General features: G+C 40.8%; 1 protein-coding gene and 2 long non-coding RNA genes across 5 annotated transcripts in view; 1 reads left to right on the forward strand and 2 right to left on the reverse strand.

Moving 5' to 3' along the window:
* The window catches only part of LOC148892247 (uncharacterized), a 12899-nt gene extending 3696 nt beyond the window's left edge, over nt 1-9203 (reverse strand). The window contains exons 1-2 of the long non-coding RNA XR_016116324.1: nt 9053-9203; nt 7874-7961 (exon numbers count right to left, since the gene is read on the reverse strand). This is a non-coding gene — a long non-coding RNA (uncharacterized LOC148892247). The remainder of the gene's footprint in view (nt 1-7873; nt 7962-9052) is intronic.
* LOC148892248 (SEC14-like protein 1) overlaps nt 1-22071 on the forward strand; it is a 32119-nt gene that overhangs the window by 923 nt on the left and 9125 nt on the right. For all 3 annotated transcript variants that reach the window (XM_089007064.1, XM_089007066.1, XM_089007065.1), the window contains 6 exons: nt 1688-1777; nt 16108-16257; nt 16508-16639; nt 17462-17590; nt 17947-18220; nt 18353-18462. In XM_089007064.1, coding sequence (XP_088863190.1) covers nt 1688-1777; nt 16108-16257; nt 16508-16639; nt 17462-17590; nt 17947-18220; nt 18353-18462 — 885 coding nt within the window. The remainder of the gene's footprint in view (nt 1-1687; nt 1778-16107; nt 16258-16507; nt 16640-17461; nt 17591-17946; nt 18221-18352; nt 18463-22071) is intronic.
* On the reverse strand, nt 3454-7610 carry LOC148892249 (uncharacterized). Its single transcript, XR_016116256.1, has 3 exons — nt 4941-7610; nt 4806-4861; nt 3454-4723 (listed from the first exon to the last, which is right to left on the reverse strand). It is a non-coding gene; the product is annotated as an uncharacterized LOC148892249 (long non-coding RNA).

The following is a 22071-nucleotide window of genomic DNA, read 5'->3' on the forward strand; positions in this document are numbered from 1 at the left end:
CCTGATCCATCCTTAAGTAGGACTGGGGCTGCCTCCCTTGCAGCCTCCCTCGCAGCATTAGCGAACAAACATGTATCATCTTGCCGAACAAGCAGAACACGAATATCCTAAGAACTCTTTTCACTTCCCTGAAATGACATTTAGCATGCACGCACTTTTTGCTTTGAGTCCTAATTTCCACAAAAAGTATCCACAGTTTCCTATTTGCGCCATGGATGCTTCAGAATCTTTCCTCAACAGTTTACATTTTCTCTTGCATTAATTTTGAAAAGCCTTTTTTGTCTGATTTAGATTGAATACCGTCTTGCGACATGTGCAGTAGCTGTAGTTGGACATGCAGTGGAACCTCTGGGATGTACCATGGGTCACAATACATAAGAACATAAAGATACACTTTTGTATTGCTATGCTATACTGAATTGCAGAAAATTGTGGCTCAATGTTTACCATCACATTTGATGTGGTGTAACTCACCCAAAAAATGTAAACACACTTAATTTTACTTTAGGTACTCACAAAGCCAGTCTCCAAATTATATGTATGCCTTGAGTCATGTCACACAAGCTGTTTTATATGTGTATTTTCCAAAAAGTTCTAGTTACGGTATTTGCAAAATTGCTAAATTCTTCACCTGGATATAAGGAGAGGTCTAGAAAATGTCACTGAAAGATGTGACTCACAACATTGAATAAATCTCCCCTGCGGGTTAGCACTTGAGTTCAATATGGACTAATAGTTTAATGCATAGCTCTTAGCCTAAGATAATTAGCTCTCGCTCATGCTTGGGTATAACCTGCAAGTCTATAATGTTGTAGTGTTATTTTCACTGATATTTATTGAACATCTTTGAATTATGTTAACTCTGAAAAGTGCAGGAACTCAACTCTATTTTGTGTGTAGCAGCTTTACAATACAAATCAATTCGAGAAATGTTGATGCATTTGCTTTCTGCATGTTACTCATATTAATCAACCTGGTGACAAATTGGTGAATGCCACTTGTTTGCTGAAATTGTCGGCAAGTAGCAGTTTGAAAAAAAAAATAACAGAAGACTGAAGAGATGCCGACAATTAAAAATAGAATGACTGAGTTTAGATGGAAATTCTACTTAAGAGTGCATTTTATCAGTTTTATGACTTCTGGGGCCTTTGAGGTTCCACTGTACATGGTTTAACTTGTTCACTCTAGTTTGCAGTGATGCTGTTGTTTGTTTTCTGTCGCGCAGCCAATTCTGAATTCTTTGGTCAGTGGCATCCTTGTTCCCCTCTCTGATCATCCCCTCTTTTCTATGTTGTAGCTTGTTAGGCTGCACCACGCTTGCACACACGCATATGCGTGCGCACACACATAGGATTCCAATACTCTTCGAAAAAGCACCTAGAGTTAATTATACACAGTAAAGTCTCGTTATATCGATATCGGATATATCGATAGTCCCGGTTATATCGATACTATTTCTATGCACGCACGGAGAAAATTACATGCAAACAGGGTCGGATATATCGATAGTCCCGGTTATATCGATATTTTTTCGGACTCCCTTGAATATCGATATAACGAGACTTTACTGCAGTTGGTCTTCTGTTGCAAAATGAAGCCATGAAGCTATAATTATGACATGGTTTTTACAGCTGTTGGGATTCCTCACATCATCGTTTCTTTCTGCTTTTTCAAATCTGTCTCTCAGGTGGTTGGTGTTACTGCCATTCCAAACATGGTGCAGAAGTACCAGTCACCCGTCAGGGTGTACAAGTATCCCTTTGAGCTGGTGATGGCAGTAAGTGTCTTTTTCCCCCCTCACCTGTTTACATCAATATTGCATGTTATTGATGCGGTGTTATGTAACACTGTACTGGCAAGCATGCACTTATAAGAAAGCCGTTGAATAACACAGCTTCTATAATGAGGTATACCAGCCAAATTCCATCCATCCATTCAATTTCTGCAGCTTATGGGGAGCTGGGTTTGATGAATGCCAAGAATCACATCTGCTAAAAACAGGCGATACTGGGCACCGCCTTCAGTGTGGATCCCTTGAACTGTCTACCCCAGCGTGGGCAAACTACGGCCCGCGGGCCACATACCGTCCGTTAGGCTTTTTAATCCGGCTCACCGAACTTATCCAAATTATAGTGAAAACAGTGTCTGAAAGTCATGACAAAAAGTTAGCGGACATCAGGGCAGAAAACTCTGAAAAGCTGCCTGCCCCATTTTTCCCAACTGGAAACACAATCAGACCAGTAATCAGAAAAAAAACATTGTCGCAAAGTATTAAGTTTTTTTATTTTAATCAAGGCTGTACCTACCACAAATGTTACCTTACTTAATTTACGATAAATATCCGTGGCTGAAATTTTTGCTCCAGTTGCCATTTGTCGTCATGGTGCACATTCAATGTTTGCGTTGCCTGCTACAAGCCACTAAGCCTTTCATAACTGTCAAGTACACTTTACTGTCACTGTTTAATGTAAATTTACATTTTGTAGCGTCACATATGTTGTTAGCTTCTTTCGAATCTTCTGGGCTGAGGTTCTGTGCATCTATTTTGGAAAATCATATGCAAATGCGCGACCTTATAACGCTTACGAAAGTCCGGAAGAAAGAAGCAGGCTTCTGATTGGCTGCTGTGCTGAGTATGCAAATTTCACCTGCAGGTAGCCTATGTCTGTGTGCTTGGCAACGATACACGTGTACTGTTGTGCGTGAAGGCGAGGGCGTCCGTGGCGAGTTTGTAGAGCGCGCGGTCAGGACAATTCATCCATGATTTTGCGGAGTTTAACACAAGTAGATATTATTGAGCTTGAGTATTTGGTTGTGTAATAATATGTTTTGAATGTTGAAAGTTTTTCAATAAATGTTGATTTCTTTAACTTTGCACCTTTGCACCTTTGATTGAAACATTAAAAACAGACGCAATCTTGATAAATCACAGTGCGTCTGTTATTTTAATCTATTTCCATTTCCTCCTCCCAATATCCGCAAAATAGTATGTAAATGCCATATCTTGCATATTCCTTGAGGCAAATTTATGAATTGATAAGGGCTATTTTTCACATTTTAAAGACAGTTAACAAATTGGGTTGTAGTGTTCTTACTGTGCGATGAGCTTTGCACACACTACATTTAAAGGACAACCGACATCACTTTTTTGTTTCCTAACTGACATCAGAAAAACGTTTTATAACATCTAAAATACTGGCGGATATTTTTAGTCAAATGCAAAACACCAATAAAAATGAAAAAGTGTCCAAAATCTGCAAAAAAAAGAGCTGCGAATTGGGCATTTTCAGAAAGTCCCGCCCCCAATTCGTGACGTCACCCCAATACATCTTGCCTTGTTTGAGAATCAAAATAATGGCTTCAGATTCGGAGAATGTGCTTTATTTTTACACATCCAGTTATGAATATGAGTCAAATAGTTCTGAAGAAGAAAGTCTAAATATTTGCAATCGATTAAAGAAGGTCTTCAGGGTCATTTTGACGGCTCAAGACTGATGTGTAGTGTCACAGCAAATGCAGAAGATGGCGGCAGAGCTCCATTGAAAATAGTTTTATTCTTCACCTTGGAATTTTTGTCAACAAATATCAAAGAGTTGTCTCGGTGTAACATACAACGATTCACCATTGCGTTATTTATGTGTTTTCCTTCTAATTTCGCCATCAACACGGATCAACACGAAGTTTTCAGACCAAACAAAGTACCGCAAAATGCATTGAGGTGGTGCAAGGTATGTCCTTTCTCGGTGAGGGGCATTCCTTCAGTGACGTAGGGTGAGGACTCGTCACCAACTCAAAAACAAGACTTCCGGAATATACAGCGCGAGTCTTAAAACGTAAAATATAGCAATACGCGGTGGAATCTTTGTAAAATACGCTCAGTAGAAGTCATTTGAAACGATTTTACAAATTATGGACACAACTTGTCCGGAGACGTCGGTTGTCCTTTAATGCTTTAGGTTTCCTAGATCCGGCCCAAACACTCCCTCCAAATGCTCCTGGTCCGGCCCCTTTGTTAAATTTTAGAACCCATTGTGGCCCGTGAGTAAAAAAGTTTGCCCACCCCTGGTCTACCCTGATCAGTGCGCCTGGAAAGTCTGCCAATGAAGGTTCTGAACAGAATGGGTGACAGAGGCTGGCTTGATCAAGCGCAACCCTTACTGGAAACAAATTTGGCTTACTGCGGGCAATGCAGCCCAAAGTCTGACAACACATCAGCTGCCTCTGGATTACCAAAGGCCAAAAGGGCCCGAAGCAACTCCTCTATAGGGATGGCATTACTTTCAGCTGGTGTCCACCAACAGATGCTGCGGTTGCCACTGCAACATGCAAGGATCAATTTACAGCCATATCCCAGATACATAAATGATTATTAATCCCACATTCCAAAAACGTGCATAATACAGTGAGACCTCACCTTACGAACTTAATTGGCTCCCAGACAGACTGTGTAAGCCAAAAATTGTGTATCACAAAAATGTTTTTCCCATAGGAAAACATTAAAATGGGAATAATCCGTTCCCGGGTTTCCATAAAATATACTTTTCAACTAAATAAGCCTTAAAACTACACACAACATACCTTATTCTATGTATAATAAATGTGCTATTGTATTGTAATGAAAGAAATACACTGCACTGTATAATAAAGTCACTTTATTTACATTTGTGATGGTCATTGATGGCTTGATGGAATGGTGTTGGAGGTCCGAGGTCAAAGGTAATTGCTGTTTGGAAAGAGAGTCACATTCCTTAAGGACTGTAATTAAATAAATAAACCGTGCTATAAAATAATGTCGTTTTATTTACCTTTATGATGGTCATTGATGGCTTGATGGAATGGTGTTGGAGGTCAGAGGGAATTGCTGTTTGGAAAGAGAGGCACATTACATGAGGACTGTAATTAAAGAAATAAATTGTGCTGTAAAATAAAGTTTTATTTACCTTTTTGATGGTCGTTGATGGCTTATGGAAGGAGAGTCACCTTCCATAAGGACTGTTGGTAACTTAACCTCTGGTGTGGCTTCTCTTCTTTGCTTCTTTGGAGACTCATCATTTTTGCTGATTAAAAACCTCTTAATTGACACCTGTTGCTTTCTGACTTGTAAGGTACAAAGCTGAGGCATCACATTATCGTTCATCATGTTGATGATTGTCATAGCCACAGTCTTTTCTGGATGAAACTGTTCGGTAAAAGCCTGCACATCATTCCACTTTGCCAACATTGCCTTTATGAGCTCACTTGATGCTGCAGCCATCTCCTCCTCGCCCTCAAATGTTCTCGAACCATCCGTTGCTGGCTTTAAAATCCTCAATAAGCGCCGAACTTCCAGGTTGGCGCATGGCATCGCCGTGAATTAGCTGTGCTTTCTCGCATAAAATAGCTTTACTCACGCTGTCGCCGGATAGCTGCTTTACGTTAATCCAAATTAACAGAAGTTTTTCAACTTCTTCGATTGCCCGAGACCGTCGCTTTGAGAGCACGGAAACACCTTTTGCAACAGACGCACCGTTGATGGCTTCTCTGTTCTGGAAAATGGTAGCAATGGTTGACTTTGCATAGCCGTGCTCGGCGACTAAATCACACAAACGCACACCTCGTTCGTGTTTTTTAATTATCTCCTTCTTCTTAGCGACGGTGATTTTATTTTGTGTCTTCTTGGGCTCAAGACGAGCCTGTGGTGGTTTTTTTTGGTCCCATAATAGTAAAATTATCAGCAAAAAGTTCCAAGGAGGCGATCGACGTGTGCATTCAATGAGAGGGGTGTGGAAAGTAGTGCCGGCTGGAGCGCTGTTCGGTCGTGTGCTTCCGTCGAAAATCACTCCGTCAGATCCGAAGGTCGTGTGCTATGGTGTTCTTGCGCCGAAGATTACTCCACCAGCCGTGGTGGGTGTGTATCATGAAAATAGTGCATATTTCAAGGTTTAATTTTCAGAAATTCCACGTTCGTCAGATGAAAAGTTCATAAGATAAGGTGTTCGTAAGCTGAGGTCTCACTGTACGTGACTTTAAGATGTTAAATTGCCCTTTGGTTTAAAAGTGAGTGAATGGTTATCAACATGTGCCATGTGATATCCCTCAGACCATTTTATATTATGATAAAATTATACCATGATATTATTTGTCATTATTCTGTTAAAAAAAGGCAACACACCATGACTGCTTATGCTTTCGCCGTTTGTCGACATGCCTCTTGTTAAAGGACAACCGACACCCCTTTTTTATTTCCAAACTGACATCAGAAAAACGTTTTATAGCATCTAAAATACCCGAAACACGCAGGATATTTTTAGTCAAATGCAAAACACCAATAAAAATGATTTAAAGTGTCTAAAAACTACTTCAAATTGAACCCGCAAATGGCCAGTTTCAGAACGTCCCGCCCCCCTGCTCGTGGTGTCACGCCAAGATGTCTTGCCTTGCTCGAGAATCAAAACAATGGCTTCAGATTCGGAGAAGATGCTTTCTTGTTACTCATCCAGTTATGAATATGATTCAAATAGTTTTGAAGAGGAAAGCATACATGTTTGCAATCGATTAAATAATTTATTCTGTGTCATTTTGAGGAGACTCTGGAGAGAAATGTCACACCCAAAAAATGCAGAAGATGGCGACAAAGCTCCGTGGAAATGGGCTGATTTGTCTCCTAGGATTTTTTGTCAGCGAATATCAAATAGTTGTTCGGTGCAACACACAACGATTCACCATTGCGTTATTTTTTCCTTAAGGTGTTTTCCTTCTAATTTCGCCATCAACACGGATCAACACGAAGTTTTCAGACCAAACAAAGTACCGCAAAATGCATTGACGTGATGAAAGGACTGCTACAGTGTGTCGTTTCTCAGTCAGGGGCGTTCCTTCCGTGACGTGACGTCAGGAATCGTCACCAACTCAAAAACAAGACTTCCTAAATATTCAGCGTGAGTCTTAAAACGTAAAATATAGCTATATGCCGTGCAATCTTTGTAAAATATGCTCAGTAGAAATCATTTGAAGTGATTTTACAAATTATGGACAACTTGTCGGTTGTCCTTTAAAGGACAACAGACACAATTTTTTTGGTGCCTGACGTCAGAAAACGTTTTACAGCATCTAAAATACCTAAAACATGCAGGCTGATATTTTTAGTCAAACGCAAAACACCAATAAAAATTACTTCAAGTTGCCCAAAATTGCCACTACATCTACAACCTGGAGAGATCCAGGAGTCGTGCCGCCATGTTCGTGACATCGCATTGGGAACATCTGGGCGAATCCAGCGATCCTGGTCCACAAACTGCCATACTCCAGAATCAAAACAATGGGTTCAGAGAGTTCACATTCAGAGAAGATGCTTTCTTGTTCCTCATCCAGTTATGAATATAATTCAAATCGTTGTGAAGAGGAAAGCATAAATGTTTGCAAACGAATAAATAAGTCCTTCAGTATCAATTCGAGCCGTATGCAAGCGACAAATATATAACGCGTATATGAAGCTCCATGAATTAGCAATATAGCATCAAGTTCGGTGATATGTGGCATATAAGGACCTGAATAACAAGTAATAAGCTACTAGATGTCAACATCAATGTAGATTGTTTAATGGTTGTGCATGCAAAAAGTTCTTTACACTTTCAAGATGAAAAGTTATGAACTTACGTATGAATGGCCTTCTATGCAATGGAGTTCATAATAAGACATTTGTACTCACTTAAAATCGAGAATTTAATCATGGGCCTCAAATCGCGATTTTATTGAAGAGGACATGCATTTAGATAGAAACTATAACATGCATTACTATTACTGGACTGTAGACCTAGGCCTACAAATTCAAACTATATGTATGTATATGAGTCAAAGCACATTTCAGAATTCTAGACTAGATCAATACACTTACCCTGGACCTCTCCCGTTTGGAAAACGCTGTGCCAGGTCTTTTGGTTGGAGGCAGCGCACCTGTTCCATCTGTTGTTGAGGACACTTTCCTGTCGAAACAATCTTCTTCAAAATGAGCACTACAAACAAATGAATGCTTCGTGGCCTTCCACCCTGCCCTCATTCGTTGGACTTGTCTTTTCCATTCCACCCAAATGGGCAGCTTGTCCGCTGGGAATTTGTGTCTATTTACACCTTCTTTATGCCTGTTACCGTAATTGGCTGCCACACAATGATTCACCATCACGTTATTTATGTAGTTTTCCTCCTAATTTCGCACTCAACACTGTGTTTTCAGACTGAACATAGTACCAAAAATACACTTGAAATGTCCTGTGTATTGCCTTCTCGCTCAATCCACACTGTCAACTAACAACAACACGGGAGACCTGCTTCAGGGGGTTCCTAAAGATACGTCACTTCCGGCATCTTCATCAACTCAAAAACAAGACCCCTTGAATATATGAATGATGCATCAACAAAAGGAGAACAGTATCTCGGGGCACTTACAATTAATTAACGAAGGATATATGCACCGTGCCTATGTTTGCCGTGCTTATATTTTAGATATTAACTCATTCACTGCCATTCACAAATTTATTTGGGAATTGAAAATATGACATAGAGCGCCATTCCCGAATTTGTTCGGGTTTTGTTTTTTCATGCTTGGGTGCCGATAAAGCGCTAGCCATAGCCTCTTTGTTCCAGCTTCAGCTGTTGTTCAAGCGCTATATAAACCAATATGTATGTATTGCATTGTATTTTGTACATTGGCCCTAATTTCAAGCTCATATAACTCCAGACCCATATCATTTGGGAATTAACTCTTTTCTTATGAGTAAAGAAGAGAGGACAGGTATAAGGTTTCTAACGCTGTATTGACTGTTTATGTAGTCCAAAAACTCAATATTCTGTGGGTCCGAGAATTCAAGTAACAATGACAAAAATCCTGGCAGTGGAGGCGACGCATTTTTGCACGTCTGGCAGTGAATGAGTTAATAATGTTATTTCTTTGGGCACATGTTAAATATCGCCATGGCATCTACATCACTTCACGTCATTCAACCGCCATATCCTATTTTGATATTTTTTCCAATATCATGCAGTGCTTGCCCAGAATGCAGTGCATTCCATTACCCACCTTATTTTTCATATCATGAGACAGACGCTTGTTGATCCAGTTATCCATGCTTTGTTAATTGGAATAATTACACCTCTATTAAGCGTGGCGTTACTGTCTTTCTTTTAAGACTTTGTCGTGTCAGACAGGCGCTGCTTTATTTGGCACTCTCCAGCAGCAGGCAGGCGAATGCTGTAAGACTAAATCTCCTTAGCACAGGGGGCAAACAACTATCTATTAATAGAGGACAGAAGTAACACACACACACACGCACGCGCACACACAGCACACACATAAGGGTGCAGGTAGGTATTATAAAGATTTACACAATTTATCAGCTGAAGTTGAATCGTATTTCTGGCTCTAATTGATGTACAAAATGACCATGTTTTTAATTTGGATCATAATTATTTCACATTTGGTTGGCCTCAGAGGCTCTAGAAAGCAGATATTGACTTATTTCTTTGGGTTTCTGGGTGATTATATTTGACATTTGGATTTGATTAATTTGGTATACTCTCTCCATTTGATTTGAGAAAAAATGTAAGAAATACAAAGTCACTTTAGCAATGTTCTTAATTCTTCTGTTATGACCTCGACAGTTTACAGTTTGCGCAATATAGTCCTTGAGGGTCGGCATTGCACACTGACAGGTGCTGTTGAAGCATTGCAACCTCTGGCCAACACAAGTCTGGCTTTAAGTGCTGTTACATAAGTTTGTTTGGATTGCAGCCCGTAAACAGCGTTCCACAAGGGCTACTTATGACTTACTTCCAAAATTATTTCTGGGTAATCGCCATGTAAAGCATTTGAGAGATTGCAGATTCTGCCTGACAGCTTTTGTAATTGCACACGCATACACAGCACTTCTCTGAATAGTTTGGACCAAAATATAAAACAAATAAGCAACTGTCGCATTGAATATTTCACCTGTAATCAGTCACACTTGCAGTTCAAAAGTACCGATACGGGTTCATACAAAAGACTCACCTATCATGAGAAACTATTCGTTGACGATTTATTGAATCAATTGTCTTATGATTTGTCAAAGGGGGTACATTTGCGTCACACCGTACCTTCGACAATAGCACACAATATAACACCATAAATCACCATATGTGTTATATAAGATGCATTTAAAACTACAACACTTGCTTTCACTACCTTCAGTTGCAACAGTCCCTGAAGTTGACTTCCTTGTTTCAATAACAGGAAATATTTTTGCTGCTCCTGCTATTATCATCTGCTTGAGGCTTTTCCCTGGGGTGTCCTATTGGAATGTCAAAAAGCTGTACACATTGTGCTTTCGTTTTAGACCCAGAGCTTTTGGAACATGTCCATGAAAAGTAATTACTTAAATAATCATGAAAAGAAGAGTATCTATTAAATTAAAACACAAGAACTAACCCAAACTTGCAGTTCATACTCTTTACCAAAATAGCGATCAATCCAAATGATGGATTTAGAAAAGATTCTACATTGAAACATGTAACCTGTTGACCTTGTCTGGGTTGCTCACGTCATGATTTTACATAAGGTCTGTTTACGCTTTACACATAAATGCATGAAACATTTTTTCCAAATAAAGCATTTTTTACAGCAATGTACAGAGTCTAGTTTTTGTCACTGTGGTATGCAGAAGCAAAATATGAAAATGAGAATCCATGTGAACCCCAATAGATGTAAATTCTCCTTGTCTCTAAACTTTAACTCAATTATGTCTGCACTTTGGAATACATACCCAGTAAATTCAGTTGAAATGCTTTTGGATCTCCGTTTAGATGATTTTCTTTCCCCTCTCTTAACTGTGTGTATGGTGGTGGGGTCATCCAAAGCACACTGTTCTAAATATTCTACCGGCAACAAATTGTCCTGTGTTTCCCACTGAGCCCTTGTTCCTTTACTTCGCGCATCCTGTTGTCCCCCTTTTCCCTAAATAGTGTGCTGACCCACTTTCTTTCCATGTCTGGATGAGACTTCTGCAGCCCACTCTTGTGCTGGTAAATTATCCTGTGCCTTACTCTGTTTTATTGCATTTGCGTTGTGTGACCTGCTGGGCTGTTTGTCCCCGACTGACTAGTGCAAATTAGTGTGGAATGCGAATGTTGAGTGAAACAATTTTGGGATTATAACCACACAATGTTATAGTATGATTTAGTCCTGCTTTCATCTGTTTCATCCACCTGAAACAGAATTTTAGAATGCAGTCACAATCATCCACACCTGCTTTGTGATGGACATGTACATGACAGACTAGCAATGAAAACAAACTATTTTTTTTCTCTTCCCACTTGTGCTATTTGAACATACAGTACAGTAAAGTCTCGTTATATCGATATTCAAGGGAGTCCAAAAAAATATCGATATAACCGGGACTATCGATATATCCGACCCTGTTTGCATGTAATTTTCTCTGTGCGTGCATCGAAATAGTATCGATATAACCGGGACTATCGATATATCCGATATCGATATAACGAGACTTTACTGTATTTAAATGTGCTTTGTAAATTTGGCAACTGTCCACATATTATTTTAAATACCGTCTTTTATCTCACAACAGTTTGGTTTTATGCTGATATGTTTCTTCTGGTCGATTATTGCGTACAAAATAAATTTGTCAAGATTCTCCTCAGAGAGGGAGAAGCTTACCATCATGCTGTGTGCTGCTTGTAACAGCAAGGTCATGTGACTCATTGGAGCCAATGGCGGTTCTGCAGCTGATTTCATTCACTGATCACAGGACACTCATTCACTTTTTTTCCTTCTGCAAGATGCTGCCCATGCAGCTCCCTTCCCCCTTTCTGTTTCACTCTGCTGGAAGCGGATTCCACTTCTCATGAAAGTCACACTCTCCCTTTGCACTGCAGTCATGCTTAATTCTGTGCCAGTTTAGATCTATTGAACAGGATATAGACTTTTAAATGTCTGTGTTTTTTTTCATAGCTTGTTTTTAAATAGATAATCGTTATTGAGTAGTTACTCTAAATTCTGACATAAAAAATAAGAAGAAAGCACTCATGCTCTTCGGAAATTATTTCCAGCATTGCTGAAGTAGGCTTTTCCAGTGTTGGAAATTAGCTGTTATTGTACATGCAAAAGTTCACTAGATTTACGCAAATGAACCCACACAGGCATATTGTACATCATATATCTTTGTAAGTTATCCTCCAAAGCACTGATTGGGAAACAACTTTAAAAGTCATGGTTGGCTCGATACTTGTGACTGTACAGCCATCCTATTGCACAGAACTGGAATGGTTGATCAGAACTATGGCCAGTGAACATGATGTCGAGGTGATACATATACGCAGTATATGTTATCTGTACTCTTGTCATTTATCACACATGAGCACTCGGCAGAAATGCTGTGGCGTGGTTACTTAGTTCTACAGATGCAGATGTTCGACACATAGTCGCTCTGACCCTGCTCTTGGCAGAAACCACAGGATCCAAACATTTGAAAGAATTACATTTTTTAGCTAAACATTTACATTATGCATTTACATTGCATAATCACACAGCCATATAAATTGCATAATCATGCAGCCAGGCTACATCTTTGTACACATAACTACCAAACTGCCATGCTCATTCCCAAATCACTCAGCGCTCCTGTTGAACCTAACAGACCAGTCAATATGGTCTCCTGCAAAATGTAATGGCTATGATATTTAATGTAAAGCTGTGTAAAGTAATAGGATAATATTTACTCATAATTCTTATACTGTATATTTGTTATTGTGGTTGTTGTTTCATGGTGTCAAACCACACTGCATGCATAATACAAACAAATAAAATGGCAGGTCGAGCTAAATGGCTCATCAAAAAATTGGGACGTAATACTTTGATGCTGCACGTTTTTCTTGTATACCTTTTTTCTCTCATTGTGTTTTTTTTTTCTTTTTTTGAAATGAATTTGGACTGCATTGACATCTCTGCGAGAAGAGAAGTGGGTGGCTTGTCATGCCGAGATGAAAGACTCTTTTGTTGCATTTGTTCAGACAAACGGCTGTTGTCTTTCCAACCTCAAATCCATGCTATATTCAAGCTCCAGCTTTGTGTGACTTCAAACTAGGAACGGATTGACAGCGATTTATCTTATTCCATTGTTTGTTGAGTCAGATTTTTTTGCTGAAAAAAGATGACTGGTGAATCAGACACTTAATCGTCCAATGTATTTTGATGGCCGTCAATTATACGTCCATTTTCGATGTGTAGGCTAGCATCGGCCCTATTCCCCGTGAATAGCAGGGCTCAGTTGTATTTTTCAAAGTCCGACAATAAACCTTTTTCGGAAGAGTAGAGTGTTTCTCGTGCCGCATATACGTCCTGACCAGCAATTGATTCTCATCATCAACGAATGGTTGCAGTGAACCCACCCTAGGTGGAAAAAGGTGGAGGACTGCTGATGCAGTCAGTGCCTCTACTGAGAATACTACTGACAATAGTTTATAGCCCTCACAGGCACTCACTTCACAATTCCAGCACACATCAGTTACCTATTTGTTTAGAACGGCTGTGCAAAGCACGCATAAGCAAATTTGTATTTTCAGAGAGAATAGTAGAAAATCCCTTTCTTGCATCCACAATTGGAAATTCAAAGTGGAGTTGTCCCGTGGGCCGTTCGTTCGTTCATTCATTCATTCATTCATTCATTCATTCATTCATTCATTCATTCAATCATTCACTCATTTAATCGTTTGTATTGTTGTCGATTAATTTAAATCAACATGATTGGTTTTATATTCCTCTCCTAAGCGTCGACCACAAAACATCTGAAATTGCTCAACCCTTCATATGTGCGTCTATGCCTGTTTGTGTTTGTTCATGCATGCCTGTGTGCACTATGAAAATATTGACTCTGAAAAGGGACTTAAGGTGTTTTAACATGTCTGATATTGCATACTCATACAGGTTTGTTGAATACAGTAATTCGGTTACATTTGATGCCTCAAAAAACAGTATATATTCAGTGAAATGATCCATGCGTGTAAATCATCAATACAATTTTCAGTATGACATAATGGTGGTCGACTGGTTAATCCAGGCATGGGCAAACTACGGCCCGCGGGCCCACATACTTAGGCTTTTTAATCCGGCCCGCCAAATTTGTCCAAATTATAGTAAAAACAGTGTCTGAAAGTCATGACAAAAAGTTAGCGGACAACAGGACAGACAACTCTGAAAAATGGCCTGCCCGGCCATAAAGCTGCCTGCCCCATTTTTCACAACTTGAAACACAATAAGACAAGCGTAAAGTATGCACGACCTTATAATGCCCGTAATCCCTGTGCCTGCATTGTTTTTTTTTTACCCGGTACTCCAATTTTCTCCCACATTCCAAAAAACATCCGTGGCACATCAATGAAACTCTAAATTGTCCCAAGGTGTGACTGTGAGCACAAACTGTTGTTCGTTTCTGTGTGCCCTGCGATGGGCTGGCAACCAGTTCAGGCTGTCCTCTGCCTACTGCCCTGTGATCGGCTCCAGCATGCATGCGACCCTCATGAGGATAAGCGCATTAGAAAATGGATGGATGGTATTCCATAACACCTACATGGGGTTGAAACATCATAAATCACAACTTGGTCAATTTTCAGCCCGTCATTCCCCCGGCCCCTGCATGGAAAGAAATATTTCTGTACCTTTGAACAATTCAAACACGTGGATATTGACACGTTATATTGTACAAAATATTGACCCCTCTGCAATCTTAATGGTCAAACAAACTTATTTTTGGAGGCTCCTGAAAATAGACTATTTTGGGTGTAGTTGCAAGGTTTTGACCAGCAGTGGCCAACCAGTCAGAGACTAAGAGCCACATTTTTTACCATGTTACTGTAAAGAGCCACATCATACACATGGGCACACATGAACATCACCCCATCCATTCATATTTTCGTTTTGCTGTGCATTTTTTCCCTGCCATTTTGAGATTAAACTTGACAAAAATTGTTTACGACTCAAATGATTGTTTTTGATCTCATGCACTTGACGTCACCTGGTCAGCTTGCTACTGTATTTTCACAACTTTAAAGGACAACCGACGTCACTTTTTTGTTTGTTAACTGACATCAGAAAAATGTTTTATAGCATCTAAAATACCCAAAACACGCAGTGTGATATTTTTATTCAAATGCAAAACACAAATAAAAACGACTTAAAGTGTCCAAAATCTGCAAAAAAATGAGCTGCGAATTGGGCATTTTCAGAAAGTCCCGCCCCCAGTTCGTGACGTCACGCCAAGACGTCTTGCATTGCTGGCAAAACAATGGCTTCAGATTCGGAGAATATGCTTTCTTGTTTCACATTCAGTTATGGATATGATTCAAATATTGCTGAAGAGGAAAGCATACATGTTTGCAATCGATTAAAGAATTTATTCCGTGCCATTATGAGGCAATATTGAGGAGAAATCTCTCACCGAAAAAGAGGCACAAAATGGCGACCTCCTGTGGCCACCTCCGTTTCCACAGGCTGATAAATTCCTTATATGGAGCTTGAACGCCCTCTTCTGGCACCTTTTGGGTGCAACACGAGGTCCCCAGACCAAAAAAGTACAGCAAAATACATTGACGTAATGGAAGGACCGCTACAATGCGTCTTTTTTCGGTCAGGGGCGTTCCTTCCGTGACGTCACGTACGGACTCGTCGCCAACTCAAAAACAAGACTTCCTGAATATTCAGCGCAAGTCTTAAAACGTAAAATATAGCTATATGCGGTGGAATCTTATTAAAATACGCTCAGTAGAAGTCATTTGAAGCCATTTTACAAATTATGGACACAACTTGTCCGGAGACGTCAGTTGTCCTTTAAGGTGCACTTAAAAGTCTAAAAATTTCTCCAAAATGTGCAGTGCGCCCTATGGTAGTAAAAATACGATACATAGGGAATGAATGGCAGCGCCAGCGCCAAACATTTTTGACGCTTGTCATGTGAAAGCCTCTTAAGAGCCGCATGAAATCAGCCAAAGAGCCGCGGGTTGGCCAGGTCTGGTTTCGACCCTATGTCGGTAATACACTCTCTTGCTCAGCATTTGATGAACATGCACAACACCTCTTTCCTCTTCCAGGCCTATGAGCGCCGGTTCCCCACATGTCACCTTATCCCCATGTTTGTGGCAAGTGATGTGGTCGATGAAGAGACAAGTGAGGATAGATCCACACATAGGATTGAGAGGCGTTGTGCCCTGGATGTGGACGCTCCGCGCCTTCTCAAACGGGTAATCTACTGATCACGCTACCGCATATTGGCACCCTAACTTCAGTGGACTGTTGTTATAAGGTCATCTTGCAAACATTTTATGTACCGGTCACTGTCGAGCCCACCTCCTGCTCTAAGATGGCTGGAATGGACTCCAGCACACCAACACTGCTAGTGAAGATAGAATGCTCAGATCCTGGATGTCATTCTACTTATTGGCAAGTTTTCCATAGCTATGACTCTCATGAACATTTTTGTCTGATTTGCAGATTGCTGGTGTGGACTATGTCTACTTCATCCAGAAAAACACACTTAACCGAAAGGAGCGGACACTTAACATAGAATCACATAATGAGACTTTTTCCAACAGGGTCATCATCCATGAGATTTGCTGCTATTCGGTAAATATGTGTGCTCCTGCACATATTAGTGTATAGTATACTGTATCTTGCCCTCGTAACTGTATACAGATTTTATGCCTTTTAGAAATGTCTTTTCATAATTTCCACTTGATCCCTGCTTGAAGCTGTGCAGTTGTGATTTGAAACAAGTATTTGTGCCGTCATCCTCCGTTTTCTTATGAAGGACACTCAAGAGTGAAAGAAAGTTAGAGCTTAAGCACATTATATTAGTTCCCACTTATTCAGGGCTGTAATTTTCGCTCCAAGGCTGCACACTGGTTCTTATAACACAGTACTAACTTTAACTCAGCTAGACAGATTAATTAGGCAACACTAATGCATCCGGCTAAAGCGGAAATGTTTTCGTTGCCAAAGGAGATACAGCACAGTGTCTTTCGCTGGCCCCCTTGTCTTTCTGCTATCCTGGATTCAGTGGCACAAACATATCATAATATTAACTAGTATAGACTTAAAGCTATCAGAAACATGCTGAAATCCCAGTATAATGAAAGTATTTAATTATTTTCTTAGGACAGTGATTCTAATTATGGTTCAGTGTCTCTTTTCTCTCCCATTAGTTTACCTGAGTACAGTCACATTTATTTGATCTTTATTTAAACCTTTGAACTTTTCACTTGTAAAGTGCTGGCTAATTTTCCATAGATGGGCTGACACAAGCACACTTCAACTTCAATGCAGTGCACACATTTCCCTTAGTGCAGCATGTTCTAGTAAAGCCAAATGATTCATTCTTACAATGGTAGCAAAGCCCCCTTTTGCTCACGTGTACAGCATGATACAGTATGCTCTCACTTTTTCCAGGTCCACCCTGAGAATGAAGACTGGACGTGTTTTGAGCAGTCAGCTAGTCTGGACATAAAGTCTTTCTTTGGCTTTGAGAGCACAGTGGAAAAGATTGCAATGAAGCAATATGCTAGCAGCATCAAAAAGGTGTTTGTGTGTTGTTGTTTTTTTTTTTCAGAATAAAGTTCGGTAAATTCTTGGCACATTGATGCAGGAAATCTTCAGTGAGAATATATAAATGTGCTTGAATATAACTCTGTGGGAGATATGCCCATGGTCCCAGTATGTCCATAGAAGACTGACTTAAAAAAAATCCATCTACAGTCTTTCTTTTAGCCTACATTATAAAGTAATTTGAATTGCTTAATGAATTTAATCCACCCATCCTCATATGAATAATGTATAGAGCACATAAAAAGACTCATTAGTCCTCAGAGAAGACAATTTCATAATTTCATTGTTCCTCTTTTTGTTGTTAACCCTAACTTCAAATCTAATCTCAGGGAAAAGAAATCATAGAGTACTACCTAAAGGAGCTGGAAGATGAGGGGATTACTCAAGTGCCTCGATGGAGTCCAACCTCTCTTCCCCTGCCTCCCACTAGACCGACCAGTCTCTTTACTAGCCCAACTCCTGATCCCAAAGTCCGTGTCACAACAGTTGTTCCCATCCCACTGATGATTGATGCTACGGACGACAGCAGCTCTCAGGATGCTAAACCGGACAGCGCTGGCCTTCAGGCAGATTTAACTGAGATACTGGCTGGCACACCGGAAGGTCTGTATGGCTGATAATTGCAAAATGAGTGGCTGCCTATTCCAAATAATTCATTGGAGTTTCTGTGAGCTGTAATGACACAAGTCATGTCAATTTGAGCTTTGATTTGTGTGTTTTGTTGTGTGTTTACAGATAAACTGGATGCTGATTATATCAAACGTTACCTTGGTGATCTTACACCAATGCAGGAGAGCTGTCTCATCAGGCTTCGTAAATGGCTACAGGAGACCCACAAGGGAAAGGTAACATGCAGCTTCGCAGTCTTTGTTTTAGCAGAAGTCCGACCAGCCATTTTAAAATATTTGTTTCTAATCTGATTAATTCTGACAATTATGGCCCTTCAAAAATTAGCCAAGTGGCTTATAGTTAATGATTATTCTTACCTTTATGTACTCTAACTATTCACAGCAGTGAACATAAGTAATGCTACCTCATTAATTATTACACATAATTCTATACCTAAGCTATATATCCTTAAATCTCCATCGATCCATTATCCAAATCACTTATCTTCACAAGAGTCGAGGCGTGCTGTAGCATATCCCTGTTGTCTTCCGGCAGTAGGTGGGTACACCCTGAACTGGTCTAAATTATCAACATAAGATTGATAAGATCAATGCTGAAGTGAGCAGAGCAAGTCGTGCAAAGTATTCACCCATATGCAACTATTTTATTCATAATTTTACATGATTCAGTTTCTTTCAATATATCTCTCTCATCTCATTTTCCGTACCGCTTATTCCTCATTAGGGTCGCGGGGGTTGCTGGAGCCTATCTCAGCTGTCTTTGGGCACGAGGCGGGGGACACCCTGAATTGGTTGCCAGCCAATCGCAGGGCACACAAAGACATACAACAGTCACTCTCACACTCACACCTCGGGACAATTTGGAGTGGTCAATCTGCCTGCCATGCATGTTTTTGGAGTGTGGGAGGAAACCGGAGGACCCGGAGAAAACCCACGCGGGTCCGGGGAGAACATGCAAACTCCACACAGGGAGGCCGGACCGGGACGCGAACCGGCGACCTCTGCACTGTGCAGCCGGTGTGCTAACCACTCGACTACCGGGCCGCCTCTTTCAATAAATGAAAATTAAAAATAAAAAACAGTCCAACATAAATATCACACATATTTAACTACTGGCAACAAACGCACAGATCAATATTAACACCCTTTGAACTACCTTAAAGGACAGCCGACATCACTTTTTTGTTTCCTAACTGACATCAGAAAAACGTTTTATAGCATCTAAAATACCCAAAACACGCAGGCTGATATTTTTAGTCATATGCAAAACACCAATAAAAATGACTTAAAGTGTCCAAAATCTGCAAAAAAAATGAACCCGGAAGTGGCCAGTTTCAGAAGGTCCCGCCCCCTTCTTCATGGTGTCACCCTAGGACGTCTTGCCTCGCTGGAGAATCAAAACAATGGCTTCCGATTCGGAGAATATGCTTTCTTGTTACTCATCCAGTTATGAATATGATTCAAATAGTTCTGAAGAGGAAAGCATACATGTTTGCAATCGATTAAAATATTTTTTCCGTGCCATTTTTAGACAATAGGGGGGGAAATGTATCAATGTAGCCACAAGGGGGCACAAGCCAGTGTCTTATTGTGCCGGTCCCAAGCCCGGATAAATACAGAGGGTTGTGTCAGGAAGGGCATCCGACGTAAAAAAAACTTTGCCAAAACAAATATGCGAATCAAACCTATGAATCTCATACCGGATCGGTCGAGGCCCGGGTTAACAACGGCCGCCTTTGCTACTGTTGACCTTCAGGGTGCCAGTGGAAAATGGACTACTGTTGGTCGATGAAGGAGAGGAGGGATGTGTGCCCGGAGGAAAAGAGAGAAATGGAACACCAAGGGTATAGAACTAAGAGTAGGAACTTTGAATGTAGGAACATTGACAGGTAAAGGTAGAGAGCTGGTTGACATGATGCAGAGAAGGAAGGTAGACATACTGTGTGTCCAGGAGACCAGGTGGAAAGGGAGCAAGGCTAGAAGCTTAGGGTCAGGGTTTAAGTTGTTCTATCATGGTGAAGACAGAAAGAGAAATGGAGTTGGGGTTATCTTAAAAGAGGAGTTTGTTAGGAATGTCTTAGAAGTAAAAAGAGTATCAGATAGAATGATGAGTCTGAAGCTAGAAATTGAAGGTCTGATGTTCAATGTTGTTTGTGGGTATGCCCCACAAGTAGGATGTGAGCTGGCGGAGAAGGATAAATTTTGGTTGGACTTTGATGAAGTCAAACAGAACATCCCGAGAAGTGAGAGGGTTGTAATTGGTGGAGACTTCAATGGACATGTTGGCGCAGGAAACAAAGATGATGAGGAGGTGATGGGCAGGTTTGGACTCCAGATGAGGAACGCTGAAGGACAGATGGTGGTTGACTTTGCTAAGAGAATGGAAATGGCTATTGTGAATACTTTCTTCCAGAAGAAACAGGAACATAGGGTGACCTATAAGAGTGGAGGCAGAAGTACACAGGTAGACTACATTTTGTGTCAACGGCACCATCTAAAGGAAGTCAGTGACTGCAAAGTAGTGGTTGGTGAGAGTGTAGCCAGACAGCATAGGTTGGTGGTGTGTAGGATGATGCTGGCAGTGAGGAAGATGAAGAAACCAAAGGCTGAAGTGAGGACAAAATGGTGGAAGTTGAAAAAGGAAGAGTGTTGCATGACATTTAGGAAGGAGGTAAGACAAGCACTGGGTGGGCAAGAGGACTGGCAAACTACAGCGAACATAATCAGAGACACAGGTCGGAAAGTACTTGGTGTATCGAGTGGAAGAAAGGTAGATAAGGAGGCTTGGTGGTGGAATGGGGAGGTGCAGGAGTGTATACAGAGAAAGAGGTTAGCAAAGAAGAAGTGGGACACTGAGAGGACAGCAGTACAAGGAGATGCAGTGCACGGTTAAAGTAAAGGTGGCAAAGGCCAAACAAGAGGCCTATGATGACTTGTATGCTCGGCTGGACAGCAAGGAAGGTGAGACTGATCTTTACAGGCTGGCGAGACAGAGAGACAAAGATGGTAAGGACCTGCAGCAGGTTCGGGTAATTAAGGATAGAGATGGCAATGTATTGACAGGTGACAGTGTGATGGCCAGATGGAAAGAGTACTTTGAAGAATTGATGAATGAGGAAAATGAGAAGGAACAAAGAGTAGAAGACGTAGCAAGCATTAGCAGGGATGAAGTGAGCAGCAGTATGGCTTCATGCCAAAAAAAAGAGTACGACAGATGCAGTGTTTGCTTTAAGAATGCTGATAGAGAAGTACAAAGAAGGTCAGAAGGAATTGCATTGTGTCTTTGTAGATCTGGAGAAAGTGTATGACAGGGTGCCCAGAGAAGAGCTGTGGCATTGCATGAGGAAGTCTGGAGTGACGGAAAAGTATGTCAGAGCGGTGCAAGACATGTATCACGACTGTAAGACAGTTGTGAGGTGTGCTGTCGGTGTGACTGAGGAATTCAAGGTGGAGGTGGGACTCCACCAAGGGTCAGCTCTGAGCCCCTTCTTGTTTGCTATGGTGATGGACAGGCTGACAGACGATGTTAGACAAGAATCTCCTTGGACCATGATGTTTGCAGATGACATTGTGATCTGTAGCGAGAACAGGGAACAGGTGGCGGAGAAACTAGAGCTGTGGAGATATGCCCTGGAAAGGAGAGGAATGAAGATCAGTCGCAGCAAGACGGAATATATGTGTGTGAATGAGAGGGATCCAAGTGCAAGCGTGATGCTACAGGGAGAAGAGATAAAGAAGCCCTCTTCTGCCTCTTTTTGGTGCAACACAAAGTTTTCAGACCAAACAAGTACAGCAAAATGCATTGACGTGATGGAAGGACTGCTA

The sequence above is a fragment of the Hippocampus bargibanti genome, linkage group LG10 (genome assembly GCF_051943395.1).
Source record: "Hippocampus bargibanti isolate YZ-2025 linkage group LG10, ASM5194339v1, whole genome shotgun sequence".
Classification (NCBI taxonomy): domain Eukaryota; kingdom Metazoa; phylum Chordata; class Actinopteri; order Syngnathiformes; family Syngnathidae; genus Hippocampus; species Hippocampus bargibanti.